The sequence below is a fragment of the Cupressus sempervirens genome, chromosome 5 (genome assembly GCF_028749045.1).
Source record: "Cupressus sempervirens isolate cs-2001-9-10 chromosome 5, ASM2874904v1, whole genome shotgun sequence".
NCBI classification, from domain to species: Eukaryota; Viridiplantae; Streptophyta; class Pinopsida; order Cupressales; family Cupressaceae; genus Cupressus; species Cupressus sempervirens.
Window position 1 is genome coordinate 451,000,019 of NC_143122.1, and position 16,429 is coordinate 451,016,447.

At 36.2% G+C, this 16,429-nt stretch overlaps 1 protein-coding gene across 2 annotated transcripts in view; it reads left to right on the top strand.

Moving 5' to 3' along the window:
• The first annotated feature begins 251 nt into the window (after positions 1 to 251).
• Positions 252 to 16,429, top strand: part of LOC149556726 (ras-related protein RHN1-like) — a 155,245-nt gene continuing 139,067 nt past the window's right edge. The window contains exons 1-4 of one of the 2 annotated variants that reach the window (XM_089831215.1): positions 252 to 1,582; positions 1,685 to 1,918; positions 3,665 to 3,742; positions 3,852 to 4,019. In XM_089831215.1, the coding sequence (XP_089687341.1) occupies positions 3,680 to 3,742; positions 3,852 to 4,019 (231 nt within the window). In that variant the 5' untranslated portion in view covers positions 252 to 1,582; positions 1,685 to 1,918; positions 3,665 to 3,679. The remainder of the gene's footprint in view (positions 1,583 to 1,684; positions 1,919 to 3,664; positions 3,743 to 3,851; positions 4,020 to 16,429) is intronic. The other variant, XM_089831214.1, reaches the window with a different exon arrangement.

Genomic DNA, 16,429 nt, shown 5'->3' on the forward strand with positions numbered 1-16,429 from the left:
CAAGAATATAGACTTTCATACTAATAAAAATCCTTATAAATCATTTATAAAATAAGAATAAATAATAAATAAACATATCAAATATCTAACTCTTAGAATCAAACTCATTGACCCCAATTCTACAGCTATCTCATATAACTATTTAACTATTTAGTTAAATTTATTTGTTAGATTTCATAATAGTAGAACTTCTATAAAAACAAAAAACTTCTGAAACTTCTATAAAAACAAAAACTTATAATTTGTTCGTTAGATTTCACGATATTAGCACTCCTATAGAAACAAGAACTCGTTGATTTGTTTGTTGGATTTCATGGTCTCCCCATTTAACATAAAAACAAGCAAAAGAAACTGGATATCCCTCGCTGAAAGGGGGGCCATTCCGGCGGTCTGTAACAGTGGCGCCCGCTCTATAAACGACTATAGACAAGTGCTTATAGCAATTTGGCAATAATCCAATTCTAGAATCTACGCGTATCCACCCTGCACACTCAACAGATAACTTTTTCAAATTTCTTTCCTCTGGAGTTGAGATTTCTCTACGTATAGTTTTCTACACATAGGCTGCGGATTCGAGAGGAAACCTTAAACACGGATCTGCCACATCGTCCCTTTTTATGCTCTTCCTCGAATTAGTACCTTCAAAATTTAGGACAGTCGTGATATCATCGTTCCTTACAGCAAATTTGGTTTCCACCTACAATGACTTCCAACAATATATCCGCCAAGCTGGTAAGTTGATTACAGTGCAATCTTATTACGATGAAATTGGTTTTGGAACTGATATTATGCAACGCCGAATTGGAATTTTGCCATTTAAGTAGTTATGACCTATGAAAGGAATTCGTGCTGTTCTATTTTCAGCAAGGGTTTTGCTTTTGAAAAGTAAAGCAAAAACACATTTTGAATTACCATGTTAGCGATTTCATAACAACTACCTACGACTCTTCTCCTAAAATTAATTAGGAACCAAACCTCTGAATGATATAATGCACACATTGTGGAATGTGGTGTCCTTAAAATCATGGGGGCTTTTCCAAGGAAGCGGCATTGTGAAATTTCCACAAGACAAGGTGATATACTTAGCTTGAGTAAAACATCGCATTCAGTGAGTTGGTTGCAGCTTATCTCTTTGGATTAGGCCGAGGCTAAGGCCCTTGGAGCTTGAGAATGATTTTGATCGAAGAGATGGATATTCTTTGTCACTACATTTAAGTAGAAGTTTACCTTGCAATAACTATTTATTAAACCAAAAATTGAATGCATGAATAAGGCTGGAACACAGGACCTTAGGAAGGTATACAAATTATGTTTTCTTGGGTAACGTCCTTATGAGCTAAACAGCTACTTGGAAGAAAACAATGCGCTCTTAACCCGTTCTTCCATTGAAGGAGCACCAGAATCTTATCAGCTGAGAGATTTTCGGAGCATACTCTTACTACCATGCTATGAAATTCTTCATTAACCACCGTCAATAAAAAATAGGAAGCTTTTTAGATAGTTGGCCAGCATAAGATGTTCAAAATTTGTTTAAATCATATAACATCTTCCACGTGGCTAAAGAAATCCAAAGCAGGTGAAGGTAAGCCTGGTTTTGCACATTACCTTTTCATAGATCACTAAAAATTCTCCGCTAAAATATTCTCTAATTGGTCCTTTTTTGGCCACACTTCATTTTTGCCAGGAATTCCATTCAAAAGCTTTCATTGGCCCATCTGCACAATCAAATTCAAATCTACGGCTCCCTCCATGGACTCTGTTAGTACAGTCGGATGTTCAACATTCATCTGTACAGATATTGCTGCAGGCTTGCTTACCGTTGATGCTTGGCAATAGTGCACCTCCATGGAACCTGCCCTAGGGTGGCCAGAGTGCTCAAAATTCATCTGTACGGATATTGCTGCAGTCTTACTCACTGGTAAGGCTGAGCAATAATGCATTCCGCCTCTATATTATAATAGTTGATTGTGATACTATATTAATCCAAGAGGACGCATGGATTCTAAGATATTCTTCATTCATGTAATTTTATAGGTCAAACATGTACAAACTTCTAAAGCACTCCACTAGCCATGTGCACAAACTATTGAAAATGTCTTCTTGCATCAGCTATCTACACTATTTATAGCCTAATCACATCATTATGTGTGATGGTGCTAATAGCCCTACTCCTGATTTATAATATAATTTAGTGGCACACATTGTAACTGGGGTTACAACTTGACAGGTCACTAGCAACCGGAGTTTAGCTTATTGGACTTCCTAAAAATCGGTACTGTATAGTTGGTATAAGTCATGAATTAGTAAGTTCAATTTCAAGGGGATGATGACGATGAATGTCAAATAGCACATAATGAAGATTGTGATGATCTTCACGCAGAGGATTACAATATTTTTTTTTCCCTGCTAAAATTTATCTATATTAGGTTTAGTTGAATAAATTTAACATTGGATCATCTTGAATTCAGTGTAGTAGGAATGTTTGCAACCCAAATACGACTTCATTGAGAGAGTTGTAATGAAAGTCATTGCCCTGTTAGAATCTACCTTTGCTAGTACTCTTAAGTATCGTTAAATAAATTCAATCTAATGGTCCTTGTCTGTCTATAATATTTGTTCTCTGGCATAGCTAATCTGTCCAGTATTCATTAGTACATACTCATGGGCTGTGTGCAGTACATTCCATTTAGAAAAACTCAATTCAAAATCATATGTACTGCCTAAAGTATTGTCTTTTTGCCAACTGCTTGTACCTCCGTCTTGTGTGGCACTAAATTTGCCAATCCAATCGGAAATTAAATGCTCAATGAAAGAGGAAGAATATTTTTTATACACCTTCACATGTTTTCTTTTTTATTTGAAGTGATTGTACTGTCATTCAAAATACAACTCAATTGTAATGTTTTGTTTGTTCTATCACAATCATTAATAGGGTTCAAAATTTCCTAATTTATAATATCAAGTATTTGATTTAAAACTCTAATGCAACACATTTGAGCTTGAATATTTAATGATTTACTTGATATCTATTACTTCTCTTGTAGATTTTGAATAATATTATTGAAGTTATGTGTCTTATGCTTCACTGCCAGGATAAGTTGTGAATTTTGTGTACAATCAACTTTGAGTTGATTACCTTTCACCTATCTTTTTTTTTGGGGAGAAGGATATAGTTAGGAGTATGGTATAAAAGTTAGAGACCAATGCATTCGAAAGCTAGTTTACCTCTGGATTTATATTTTTAGGGTTTAGGTAAACATTTCTGTTGTACTTTGTGTTTAAATGTCTTTCATTGACACAAATGACATTACTTCAGATATTCAAACTCTGGTCAGTCTATATTGGCACATTGAGTCTGTGTCAACTTTTGTTGCTCAATTTGCTAATGTTAGAGAAAGAACTGGGCGAAATAGAGTGAATGTATAGCAAGTGTTTCAGTTTTAAACTTTTATGGTTAACATGAAGTTAAAAATCTATTTGCTGTCAAATGGCAATTTTTTATATACCCATGAAGTTTTATCTATAATGTACAAAAGTGGATCAGTTCAATAAGTTGTTGGATTTACTAGCACAAAGGAGTTGGGGTACAAGTTAATTTTGCGATATATGCTGTATGATTCATTTATTAAGCTCAAGAAGTCAATTAAATTGTCCAATTTGACAGGTGCTTCTTGGGGATATGGGAACTGGAAAGTCTAGCCTTGTTTTGCGTTTTGTCAAAGGCCAATTTTTTGACTATCAGGTGTTGTATTGATGCTTTACATTCATTAGAATCTTATTATAAAGGTATGAGTTATTTTCCTTGAAGAGAATATTGTACAACGCACATTTTTGTTGTTTCAAACTTTCAGGAATCAACCATAGGAGCAGCATTTTTCTCTCAGACTTTAGCTTTGAACCAGACCACGATAAAACTTGAGATATGGGACACTGCAGGGCAAGAGAGATATCATAGCTTGGCTCCTATGTATTACCGTGGTGCTGCTGCTGCTATAATTGTCTATGATATTACAAGTTTGGTAAGCAATATATAGCACTTCTAGTTGGTAGTGAATTTTATCTTTCTTAGCATTCTGATCTACGTTTCTGTCACCAATGTCTACTATTAAGCAGAGACACCCCTTCTAATTACAATTGGATGCAAGCTCATGCCCTAGTTCTCAAATGCTTCAAGTTATTTCATTTCAGTCATTCTTTTTCCAAATTTTTGAATTTTTTTTAATTCAGAGAACAGGTTTTGAAGGGATCCTGAAACCCAAATACAAAGCAGGTGCAAAGCAAGACAATCTGCAAACCAAACCAAAAGATATGCAATAAGCTCTTTAGAAAGAAACAGGGCATAGACACAACAGGACACAAACAAAGGAAAGGGAGTCCAACACCACAACACCCCCACCTCATGGACTAGTGGTCAACAAAGAATAAATCATTAATGAACTGACCACCCAACAAAAAGAAAACAGACAACATAATTAAGATTTCCCCTTAGCCCCCAACTTGTGGGCTTTAGGAGAAGATATGGATAGAAACCTTTTTGAATGTTTGCCTTTAACCATAATCCATCCCTCCTTAATCTTGGCAGCCACAGAGTCCCAGGCCAATGAATCAGTAGAGTTGTTAGAACCAGCAACACCAACACCTTTTATGACAGGTCCAACTGTATCACAACCAACAACACTAGATCCAGTATTCTCAATTAGGGTAGGGTCAACCACATTAGACTTTCCCTTATAAGCCACAATACCAATACACTAGTCATTTCCAGAAACAATAGGCCCTTCAACTTCATGCTGGGCATAGCCAACAACATTTTTCTGATCAGCAGCAGCAACAGCAGAAGTAACTCCAACGCCATCACAATCAGAGCCAGCCATCGGAGGGTCCGCAACAACAACATCCACCTGACCAAGACCAACAACCAAATGATTAGGAGAAGGGACAGTATCACCTTCCTGATGATCAACAATAGCCCCGGAAGGAACTTCTACCACCGATGAGGGCTTCTTGGACACCGTATAATATTGCAACAAAGCACCCTTCCACCATGAGGAGGTCTTTTTAGATTTGACCTTGTTAGCCTCACACTTTGCAGCAACATGCCCAATGTTGAAGCAGATTCTACATCTGAACGAAAGGCCCTTCATAATCTAAAGACCAAATCTAAGAACCAATAGGACTACATAGTTTGACCTCCATTGGAAGCCCTTTGGATGCATCAATATCCACAAGAATCCAAGCATAGTAGAATGCAAAATGTCAGAGGATTTCGAATCCACCATTAAAAAATCGCCTAAAGCCTCATCAACTTCCTCAAGAACAAAATCATGCTAGAGATGAAGAGGGAGGTTAGGAAGTCGTACCCATATAGGCATTTTACAGAAAGATTCAGTAGCAGGGTTGAAGTCCTTGTGCCAAGGTTTGATCATCAACAGGAAGTGGTTCTTCCATGTGAAAAAATGATCACATAGGATGGTTCTCCCATCATCTGCCCTTTTGAATCTTGCAATAATGAAAGCTTTCACCATAGGAAAGATCTGAACAGTTCTAGTTATATATGGCTCCTAGCGCTTAATGATCTAGGTGTAAAGCTCCTTGAGAGAGGGCTTGGAGTCCCTGAAACAACAAATAATTGCATCCACCTCAAGGGCCACATACCTTTGTTCAATCTGAAATTGTAGGAAAGGGCAAAGAGATAAGGCTTAGAACCAATTCTCAAACCCCCACCTTTAGATTGGGCATAAGAGGGACCATTTGAAACCCCCAAACCCCCTGACATAACCTCCTTCCAAGCCACAGTTTCCCACAGAATAGCTTCATTTGCAGTAGAATGAGAAATCAAAGACTTGCATAAATTCCCCCCAGTTGAGGTAACTTGGTCACAACTGTAGACACTCCCCCCTTCGCAAGAGAAACCATGTGATCACCAGAGGTAGCCTCGTCAACGATCACACCAACACTCACTAGAATAGAGGTCTGTGCGTGAGCGTGCCCCAATGTTTTCAAATTCACCATTGAGCAGGAGCATTTATTATGTTTCTTGTTGTTGAGCAATGTCGAAATTTTTGATTGTTATCCTCGTAATTGTCAGATGCATTTTCATTGGAAGCACTTTATTGTGGATTATGTATGTATAGCTACATCAATGAACCCTCTGATATTCATATGACAATTTTATTACAATAGAAAAAAAATATTTAATTAACAAAAAATCATTAGTAACTATTTTCCTTGTTTATAGTTTCATACAAAGCTTTCCCTTTGACTGCTTGATGACTTGCACAACAAAGATAGATAGATGTGTCAATCTCCATTAGATGATTAGATAGAGTAGGATTTGGGGAGACTGCTTGAGTAGATATGTAGAGAGAGAGAGTGTGTAGGAGTCAACTTGCTCGAGTATACATGGATTTCCTAGCAAGAAGGGATGTGGACGTTTGCGAGCATTGATAGAATGAGTTGTCCTTTTAAAGTTGGGACTAGAGAGAATGATAATGAAGAGTGGAGCAAAGTAGAGTGAATCATGCAAGAGCATTGTGCATAATTGCTTGGTTTTAAGTGGCTGAGTTTTTTGCATTTATTCCGTTCACCTGTGTAAGTAGACAAGGTCAATTTTTGTTGAACTTGTTAGCCATAGCTAGGAGATAGGTGGAAGAGTAAGTGCTGAATAAATATGAGGAGATTATTAGTGGTATGTGCGAAGGGGAAAGACTCAAGGAGGTGACCTAATGGGTTTTAGCATTGGATTACTAGCTACTTGATTCCACGGTGTCATGTTAAGTGATGCAACATGAGAGATGACACATTGAGGTTACATATGCATGTTCCTCTCAAGGTGCTTGTTTTGCCACTTGTGAAGCAAGATGCCTCAAATAAGAAATGTATAAAAGGCAAATTGTACACATAAATGACTAAAAGTAAGGAAAACAAATTGTTGAAAAAGTGAAATATCAGGATCTCCCTAGTGTGTATGTGAGAGGTAATGAAGGACAAAATGAGGGGCATTAAGGCCTTTAGGAATAATGCTAGACAATGCAATAAATTAATGCAGCATATGAAAGACTGATTGTGTATGCAAGAGTAGGGTGACCCAAATGTGTAGTGTTGTGTATGTGAGTGATTGAGATGCAAAAAAGATAATGCTGTTCTCCCTAGGTGAGATGGAGATGCAATGATGGAGGGAGGCTATGAGAGAATGCTTCTCAACTACATGTGTATGTTGGAGGATTATGCAGAGCAGTGCTGATTTTCTCTCCAGTCAAGATAGCTATGCAAAATGTGAGGAGTTCAACACAGTGCCCTAGAGATAAAGATGTCATGATTTGAGTATGACAGTGAAAGTACCACATGCCTCCATATATGTAAGATGCAAATGTATATTTCTGTGCCCTCTAGAGGGAGGTGGATATGGGAGAAATGCGAGCTAAGTGCTAGGTAATGTCCCATGATCAACGAATGTTATTGTTTAAATGAAGGAAAATAATACACTTGAAGTTGATAGTTTTGAGTGCCTAAAAGATTGTATGGCCACAAATGTAGAACCCCTGTAGCTGGAATTGATTGGAGGACAAAATTATTGTTGGACCCGAAATGCTTAAGGAAATGGAAGAACGGGTAATCCAAATTTGTCAGAGATTTAAAGAAGCCAGTGATAGACAAAAAATTTATGCAGATGCAGAAAGAGCATTGAGAGAATTCTCAGTGGGAGAAAAGGTTCTTTTAAGAGTAAAACCTCATAAGAGTACCATCAAGTTTGGTAAGAATGCCAAGTTGGCCCCAAGGTATGTGGGATGCTTTGAAATATTGGAAATTATGAACCCAGTAGCCTACATAATTGCCCTACCACTAGCTCTTTCAAGGATGCATGACGTGTTCCATGTGTCATACCTTAAGAAATACATCACTCATCATGATCATATAATTGATTGGAACCTATTACAAGTATGAGAACCAGGGGTGGTGGAAATAGAACCACTTAGAATACTCGAGGTCCGTAAACTACGCTTACAAAATTGAGATGTGACTCAATGCAAGGTCCAATAGGATCAGTATGCAGAGGATAATGCTACTTGGGAAGATTATCACAAAAATTTCCAAAAATACCCTCATCTTTTCTCCAGGGCTAGAGCTTGAACTTCTATTTTTTTTAGTTCTTTTCATTAATGTAATGATCTGAATAAATATTAATTTTAAGTTTTGTTGTGACATTCATCGGGGATGATGAAAAACTCAAGGGGGAGGGTATGTAACATCCCAAATTTTGACCTAATTTAAATTTATTTATAGCCATCGGATTGAATGGATTTTCTTTCATAGTCATGTGAAGAGAGCGATTAAATATATCCGTTGTATTCATTATGTTAACTGTTTAATGATGATGGTCATTATCCTGTGATGATTAGCAGTTGCTTGATTTCAGAATTATGGTTAATAATTAAATTCCTTATCTACATTAAATGTTATTATGGATTTATCATGGAACTTGTTATTATTGTGGAAATGTTGCACGGGTGATTGCAGGAGAAGATGAAGAGGAGAAGCATTGCTAAATGAGATCAACGGAATGAGATACTAGCTTAGTCCAATTATCAGGTTGACAGGTATGACCTTTAATTGTCTTGGTAAGGACCTAGCGATATGAACATCAGGATACAATTGATGGACCCGCATGAGCTATTAAATAAACATTTAAAACATTAATTATTTTAATAAAATTAATGTGTATCTCAAATGGTTTTTGATTGACTTTTCCACCACATCAGTATAACGTATATTTATGTACATGCAGATAGATATAGGAATAAAGGTGACACCATAATATTATTTTTATAAAATAAATAATATGATGCCACCTCATAAGTACATCTACGTGCAAGTAGATAAATATATTATAATTATCCTTGATTTATAACCTTTAAATCGTTTTCCTTATTTATTCAAATTCTTGCTAGAAACCGAAATACACGTTTGGCATATTGGCGTTCAAGAAGCCAAGTCCTTTTCTTTTTAAGTTACGGCTTCTTGGAAGCCAAAAGGTTTTTCGAATACTTCTTTATATTATGAAGCCATGAGAGACTATGGGCATTATTACTCACGACATATCTTTGCATTATTACACCTGCTATCCCTCTGCATATTTCCTTGCTGTGATTTACCATTTCATTATATTTTGCTCCTTGCTAAAGCACATGATTAGTAACCGCACTAAGTTTGCAACTAGGGTTCTTCCATGAAGGGGGCTGATTGATAGCATCCAACCAAGACTCAATTATATTTCCAGATTTTACCAGCTTATGTGGTTGCCCTCATATGCCAGTGATTTTAATATGTTTTATTTTCATATACCACTGCATTTTGAAATTACAGCAGTAAGATACAGTTCTAGAATATGTTGTAACTCATCTTTGTTTCAGTATCATCAGTTAGTCCCTCTTTAGGACATAATTGCTTATGATGAGTCAAAACCAAGTATCCATGACATGATATCATATCTTTATTACGCCGTTGAATGTCAAAATCAAATGATATTTATTCTGCAAGTCTTAGAGTTACATTTCTCAGATCACAGAAATATGATAAGTTGGAAACATATAATATTCTTATATTAGTTAAGGATCAACAAAAAGAGTTGGTTGCTCTGAGATTCAAACACCTGGGACTCACCCGACTGTATAGCCAAGGAAGAGGTGAGATAGAAATCTACAATAACATGGAAATAAGAATTAGACATGACATAACAATTCTAAATTATTTTTAAAAGAAAATCATTTAATAGCTCATGCATGTTCATACTTATTGTTCCCTTGCTGTCAAGTCGAGCGGTGGTGATCGGGTCATTTAACCCATCAGAAAACCTTGGCCAAGGTCGTTAAAGGCATGTTTGCCGTCTATGATCACTTGATGTCAGTAGTGCCAGTTATACAGACATGTTTGTCCATAACTGTGTGGACATTCTAAACACCAGAATACTTAGGTGGCTGGACTAAAAGTATCCCAAGCCTAATCCTGGGGTAGGGAGGGCCTTTCTGTTCAATAGATTGTGTGGGGGTGAATATGGTCCGAGGTTGGGAGGTTAAGCCTAAATCAATGCTTCTCCTCTTACCGAAAGCCGAGGCTTGCACAACCAATTAAAGACTCATCAGTTACTTCTTGTATGTTCCTCTTTCTATTTCATGTTATGCATTTACTTGTTTTAGTTGATCATTATTACAGTTATTTCAGTTAATTGTTAGTAGTTAAAATCAGTTAATGTCTAATGAAAAGGAATTCAAGATATTTTGTTTCAATAGTTAGTTGAGGAAAACTCTTTCTATATCACCTTTAATTTACTATGAAAATCCGTTTGTTACAAGGAGCATAGGCAAGTCATGTGTAGACTATACAGATTGATGCTGTGTGAATGTTGTAAGGCGATCATAGACCAAGACCTGAATAATGTCAAGATAAGGTGTCTCAAACAATGAGAGTTAGTATTAGGAATGCTGGAAGTAGAGCATATAAGTGTAATTATATGCTAACAATTTGGATCTATAAAGCTATAGGCAGGATGTAAGGTAATGGTCATAAAATCAAGACATATGCTAGATAAGGAAAGATGAGGAGAGCTATCAAATCAATCATGCGATATTTTTGGCATGTTGTGGGAGGTAGAGAAAAAAGTAATTAGATGTTTGGTGAGGTGAGTCTTAGGGTAATCAAGAATGCAAGGAATTGAGTAGAAATGATCACAATGGGGATAAGCTATAACATGTGATGTTGAAAGTGTAAACACCACAATGTTTGATGCATTGGAAATAATGTATGGTTTTTGCCATGAAGTTGTCCCTATTCATGTATCATAAATGCTTAGTACAATATATAGACCTACTAGCCCTTTGCACAATTGTGTCATATGAATCCATCTTCTTGTCTGATTGAGCCCTTTTTTTCATTTCCGAAGTTGGCAGTGACAAAGAGCTTGATTACTTGTGATTTTAAATATGCACCAATTGATAAGAAGATATTTTACTTGGTAAAGATGTAACCCTAACCCTAACTTGTGGCAATTATGACTCTAAGGCAAATTTGGATGGGGACATTTCACAAACTAAGAATTAGTATCTATCTATATCTACTAGTTGGTTGTTCATGTAAGGGTTGGTTGATAACCAATTTTTTTGGTATAATTGTCTCTAGGTTACTTGAGGGCATCAAACTTTGTTAGTTTAACTGTAAATGAATTAATGTATAGTGTAGAAAGTGTCTGCAAATGCACATCTTTTGTAATAGTATGTCTGCATAGCTGCTTGCCAAGATTTTAGAAAATAATCAACTGTAGTTAGTTATTTCTTCTTTTTGCATTTGATAGTATGAGTGAAGCTAGGGTTTGGTGTGTGTGTATGTGTGATAGACAACACTCAATGTGTTACAAGCGGTTTGTGTAACCATTCCCTGCTCCACATGGGTCTTTGTAGTTTTGATTATGGATCATTAATTAAGTCTTTTATCTTTGATTTTATACGAATACATAGCTGACTTTTTTGATACTCTATCTAACTATACTTCTTTTCTCTTTGGTGTTTATGACTTTAGTTACCCAATGTAGTAGGCATTGCTCCTTGTTGATTAAAAAGATCAAACATGTTTGTTTATAGCATGTCCTTTTTGATTAATTGTAGGAACAAATGAGGCTTTATATACGGTTGTGTGGTTCATTATTACAAACTAGGGAACTATTTTTAGAGAGCCAAAATTGTTATTTCATTAGAGAACTATTATGAGTATGTTTGTATCTTTCCATTGTATATGCTATGACAAATGAAAATACTTCAAGGAATCATGGTGCATGTGTAAGGTGTTATTGGCTATATAGAGGTCATCCTACATTATTACTGCTTGATCTAATGACAACACTTGAGGTCAAGTGTACAACTGGGTCTAGCTGCAATCCGGTACAATAATGTCACATACATTCTATTTATAAACCTATCAAGGTGTACCTCTAGGAACACCTTCTTGAGTTTAAGTTGCGTTCAAAGTTTAGGAGAGATTATTTATCTTTTAACCGATCCAATTTTTTTGATGAGCTTGTATTTACTATTTTGAAGACAAACACTTGGCTTTGAAGGTGGAGAAAGGCTCATGGATGTTTTGGGACCTATCATCCAACATTGGCAATTCCATCTAGGAGTTGCATGTATATTACTTTCAAATTTGAGGTTCATGATTTGAAGTTTTTTTACTCTTTTCAAAATTCGTTGGATTTGATCATTGCCATTTCATGATAAATATAGTGCACTACATTTGGAATAGGGTATGCTCTCATCCTCTACTATTAAAAAATGGGGCTAATAATCATAATTTGCATGATATTCTACCAGATTGAATTCGAGCTCAAATTTGGGGTTGAGGTTGAGGGGTTTAGTTCGCAAGGTTGGGCAAATTCTTTTTGGGGATTGGGATCATTTTGGGTTTGTTTATACAAAAAATATAAGAATTGTTAGCATGAATGTTGATGGTATTCCCATGGGGGAGTATCCTAGTAGCGCTGGAGACATGATTTAGAGGCTATGTGTTGCATTCATGACAAAGTGTGTCATTGACGTCAACATATTGATTAATCTGTGAAGGGTGGCAGAGTAGCAAATAGAGTTTGGCTTCGCCCAGTTAAAGGAGTGAAGATCAGCTTATGCGCACTTGGGATAATGTTGTACAGTATGTCTAGATGCTATAGTTAATAGCATGTACGAAAATATGAAGACTGAACAAAGTTATGATGGATTTGGAGATGGCAGCTTTCAGACAGTTTTTGGAAAGAGTGTATTGTTGTTTGGATTGTGTCTCCGAACAGAGATGAAATTTGGTCAAGCGGACATGGACAGAGGTAGAAGACATGTTGAAGATGCCGTGGTCAATCATGCACATTCAGATGATCAACAAGGAAAGAGTTATGAAGACTATGAGCTGACAGATTGCTTGTAATTATGAAATGATGTAATGTGTAAATGTAACATCTTAATTTGGTCTTACATTATTATTGTAAATTGAGAAAGCCTCAAGGCCGACTCAATAACTTATTCTAGGACTTGGTATAAAGGAAAGGTGATTTCCTTGGTTGAAATCATCCAGTGTGGATATTGTGTAATCAGTGAGATATTGTATTGTGTGAACTTACATGCAAATATCTTTTGGATTAGAGAAGTGGTTGGTGCAGTTGAGGCACGATGAGCTTACAAGGAATTGTATTTGGCAAAGAAGTTGCTGTTGGACAGTGTTGATATACAGTGGTATTATTCAATGAGGATAGTACTAAAGCTGTTTGGATAGTGGGTCCTTCTGTCTTCCTTTAAACTCCTAACAGGGTTGACACAACACCTAATAGGGTTGGACTCTCCTAACAGGGATTCAAAGTCTCCTAATAGGGACTCATATGTATTGATTGTATTTCATTGACTCCTAATAGCTTCCATCCTTTCACAAGGAATTTTTATATCCTGATGGGAATGGTACCCACAAGATGATGTGCTAATATGAGTTAACAGATATGTTGTTATTGTGTATGGTTATCTTTGTGTGTTTGTTGCATCTACTATTTACATGTTTCATAATTAATAAGGATATTGAGAATTGTTTTAATTGCATAATTGATTCACCCACCAGTTATCTTGGTGGACTTTACTATCTAACAATTGGTATTAGAGCATTAGGTCCTTGAAGGAAAAGCTTAACAACTTAAAGAGATCTATGTCGCATTTCCAGAAAGATAGTCCGAAGTTTGATGGAGTTAACTATGACAGTTGGAAGGAGAAGATGACACATTCTCTATGCATGGGTCCAAGTTATTGGTTGATTACTAAAAGTCTAAAGGATGTGATTGAAGAAGAAAAACTTGAAGGTTGTGAGGAAATATAGAAAGATACATTCATAGTATGCGTGCTAGAGAAGCACTATTATCAACTCTTCATGAAACTGAATTTGCTTAGGTAAAATCTTTAAGATTAGCTCATGAAAGTTGGAAAGCTTTGCAAAGTACATTTGAAGGTGATAGTCATGGTCATAAGGTTAGATTACAAAATTGGATATGCTTATTTCAAGATGCTAAAATGATGGAAGATGAATCTGTGAGAAGTTATTTTGGTAGAATATTAGAGATTGATACAGGAATTAAGACTTGTGGAGGACAAAAGTCTGAAGATGAAGTTGTATGGAAGATATTGAAGATTTTGTCACCAACATAGACAAACAATACAAATGATTGAACAAGTTATTCTCTTGACAACTGATTTTACAAGAGAGACTCTTCTTGGAAGACTACAATCAACAAAAATGTGGATGAGACATAGTGGAGAATTGCCAAGAGTTGAAACTGCTTTCAGGGCATTAAGTGTTCAACCTATATTGACAAGGAGTGCAAGTACAACTTGAGATTATGTCAGTAGCAGCAAAACAAAAGTTGAAGAATGAAGATTGAGGAAGGTCTTACCCTACTTATGAAGAGAGAACCTAAAGGTAACAAAATTTGTAAGTGTTGCACTTGTACTTGGTCATTGTTCTTCTAAATATCCTAAGAGAGTAAAGAAGTATAAGAAGCCTCATAAATCAAGAATACCTAAGGATTGTCTATTTGCAAATGACTAGAAATTTTATGCCAAATTAGAAGAATTCTCAAGTGAAAGTGATGATGAGAATGATGAGATAGGATTTGTTGTTATTAAGGAAGAAAACCCTGAAAAAGAATTAGAGAAGAAAAAGCATTAGTATCACAAGTTGAAAAGAAGAAATCTGATTGGATTATTGATAGCAGATTTTCCCATCACATGATTAGAGATATGAATAAGTTTGTTGATTTCAATAGCTATGATGGAGGAATTGTTAGAGTTGGAAATAATGCAGCCTGCCATATAAAAGGAAAATGATCTATTACATTTGATGGAAAGACTAACACTGATGATGTTTACTTTGTGGATGGTTCTAAAACATAATCTTTTGAGTGTTGGATAGCTAGTGGACAAAGGATATCAGTTGCAATTTATAGAGAAGACTTGCATTATCAAAGGCAAAGATGGTACATTGATTGGCACTGGTACAAGGACAAGAGCTAATGTATTTCAGTTGAATTTGTTGGGACTCAAATTTGCATTCCTAATTTTGAGTACCATTCTAAGCTTTTGAACCTTAAAGCACATTTCAATGCATGTGTACTCGGCTGTCCTTTTGAGGCTTAAGAGATGTTTAATGTTTCTAACACTCCGCATTTTGTATATGCATGCGTCTTGTATTGATAAATTGTCATTTCGAGTTATTCCGTGAAGTCTCATTTTGAGTAATGATTCAAATCTGCATTTTTGCCTGTGTCAAACAATGACAGGTAGCCTAGTTTGCAATTGGATATCTTGCACCCGGTTATGTTTCATGACTCACTGCTTTGGGAGTGTTTAGTATGCATATCAGAGAACCTATGTTTCAGATTTCAAGTCATTTTGATACGTTTTGACTAGGTTTTGAATCCCTTAAAGATGGTTGTTTACTATTGTCATGCTGATGTAAATTGTTCAAAATTTTGGGAGGCCCTGTTTGACCAGTTATAACTTTAACCCAGTTGATCGAAATGAGGAATTTCCTTTTGCATTGCATTCTTGAGGTCAGACACTTATTATGTTTCAGATTTGAGCTTATGACAAATCCGTTTGATCAATTTTCAAATGCAATTCCATATGCAATTTGTAAAGTTTTACTGGTGTCAAGAAGTGTAGATTGATTAGTACCCCTGTTCGGAATGTCATAACTTTGAATCCATGATAGGTGAGATCAAATGGATTGTACCGTTGTGTTCTACTCTAAATTTTTTTTTAAGTGTACCAGTTTGCAAGTCTTGACGAATCCGTTTGCACACTTTCCCAGATTTATTCCGTTTGTGAAAATCACCTTTTTGCCATTGTTCCCAGTTTTGCAAATCCAAGTAGCCCACTTTGACCGCTCGCCAAATGCGCCCAGTTATTCCTCACGAGCCCTAATCATAGAATTATACTCCTTATGATAGTGAACTAATGCCCCAATTTTTGTGCTGCCCCCCAGTGTTAGTTTGACCTATTTTCGAAGCTAAAACCGAATGCATTTTATGATTTTTTGACATGTTTGCTTGCAGGTAGTTATGAGAAGGCAACTTTGATGGTCAATATCTTTTGACCCCGAAGTTGTCATGAGACGAGATCTGATAGGGTAATAGAATGCAGAACAAAGAACCAGCATGTCAGATCTTAAGGCTCAGTTAGGCGTTTTGGTCAATTTTTAAGGCCGGTCAGAGGACCCCTTGGCACAAAATTGACAGTTTGCGTGAAAGGTCAAGAGTGAGGTTTAAAGTATTCAAGCAATGATGAATTTTGAATCGAATTAGTATAAGGGCCTCAGTGGATCAATTGTGCAGTTCAGGTGATCAAAATGTTCATCACCGAAA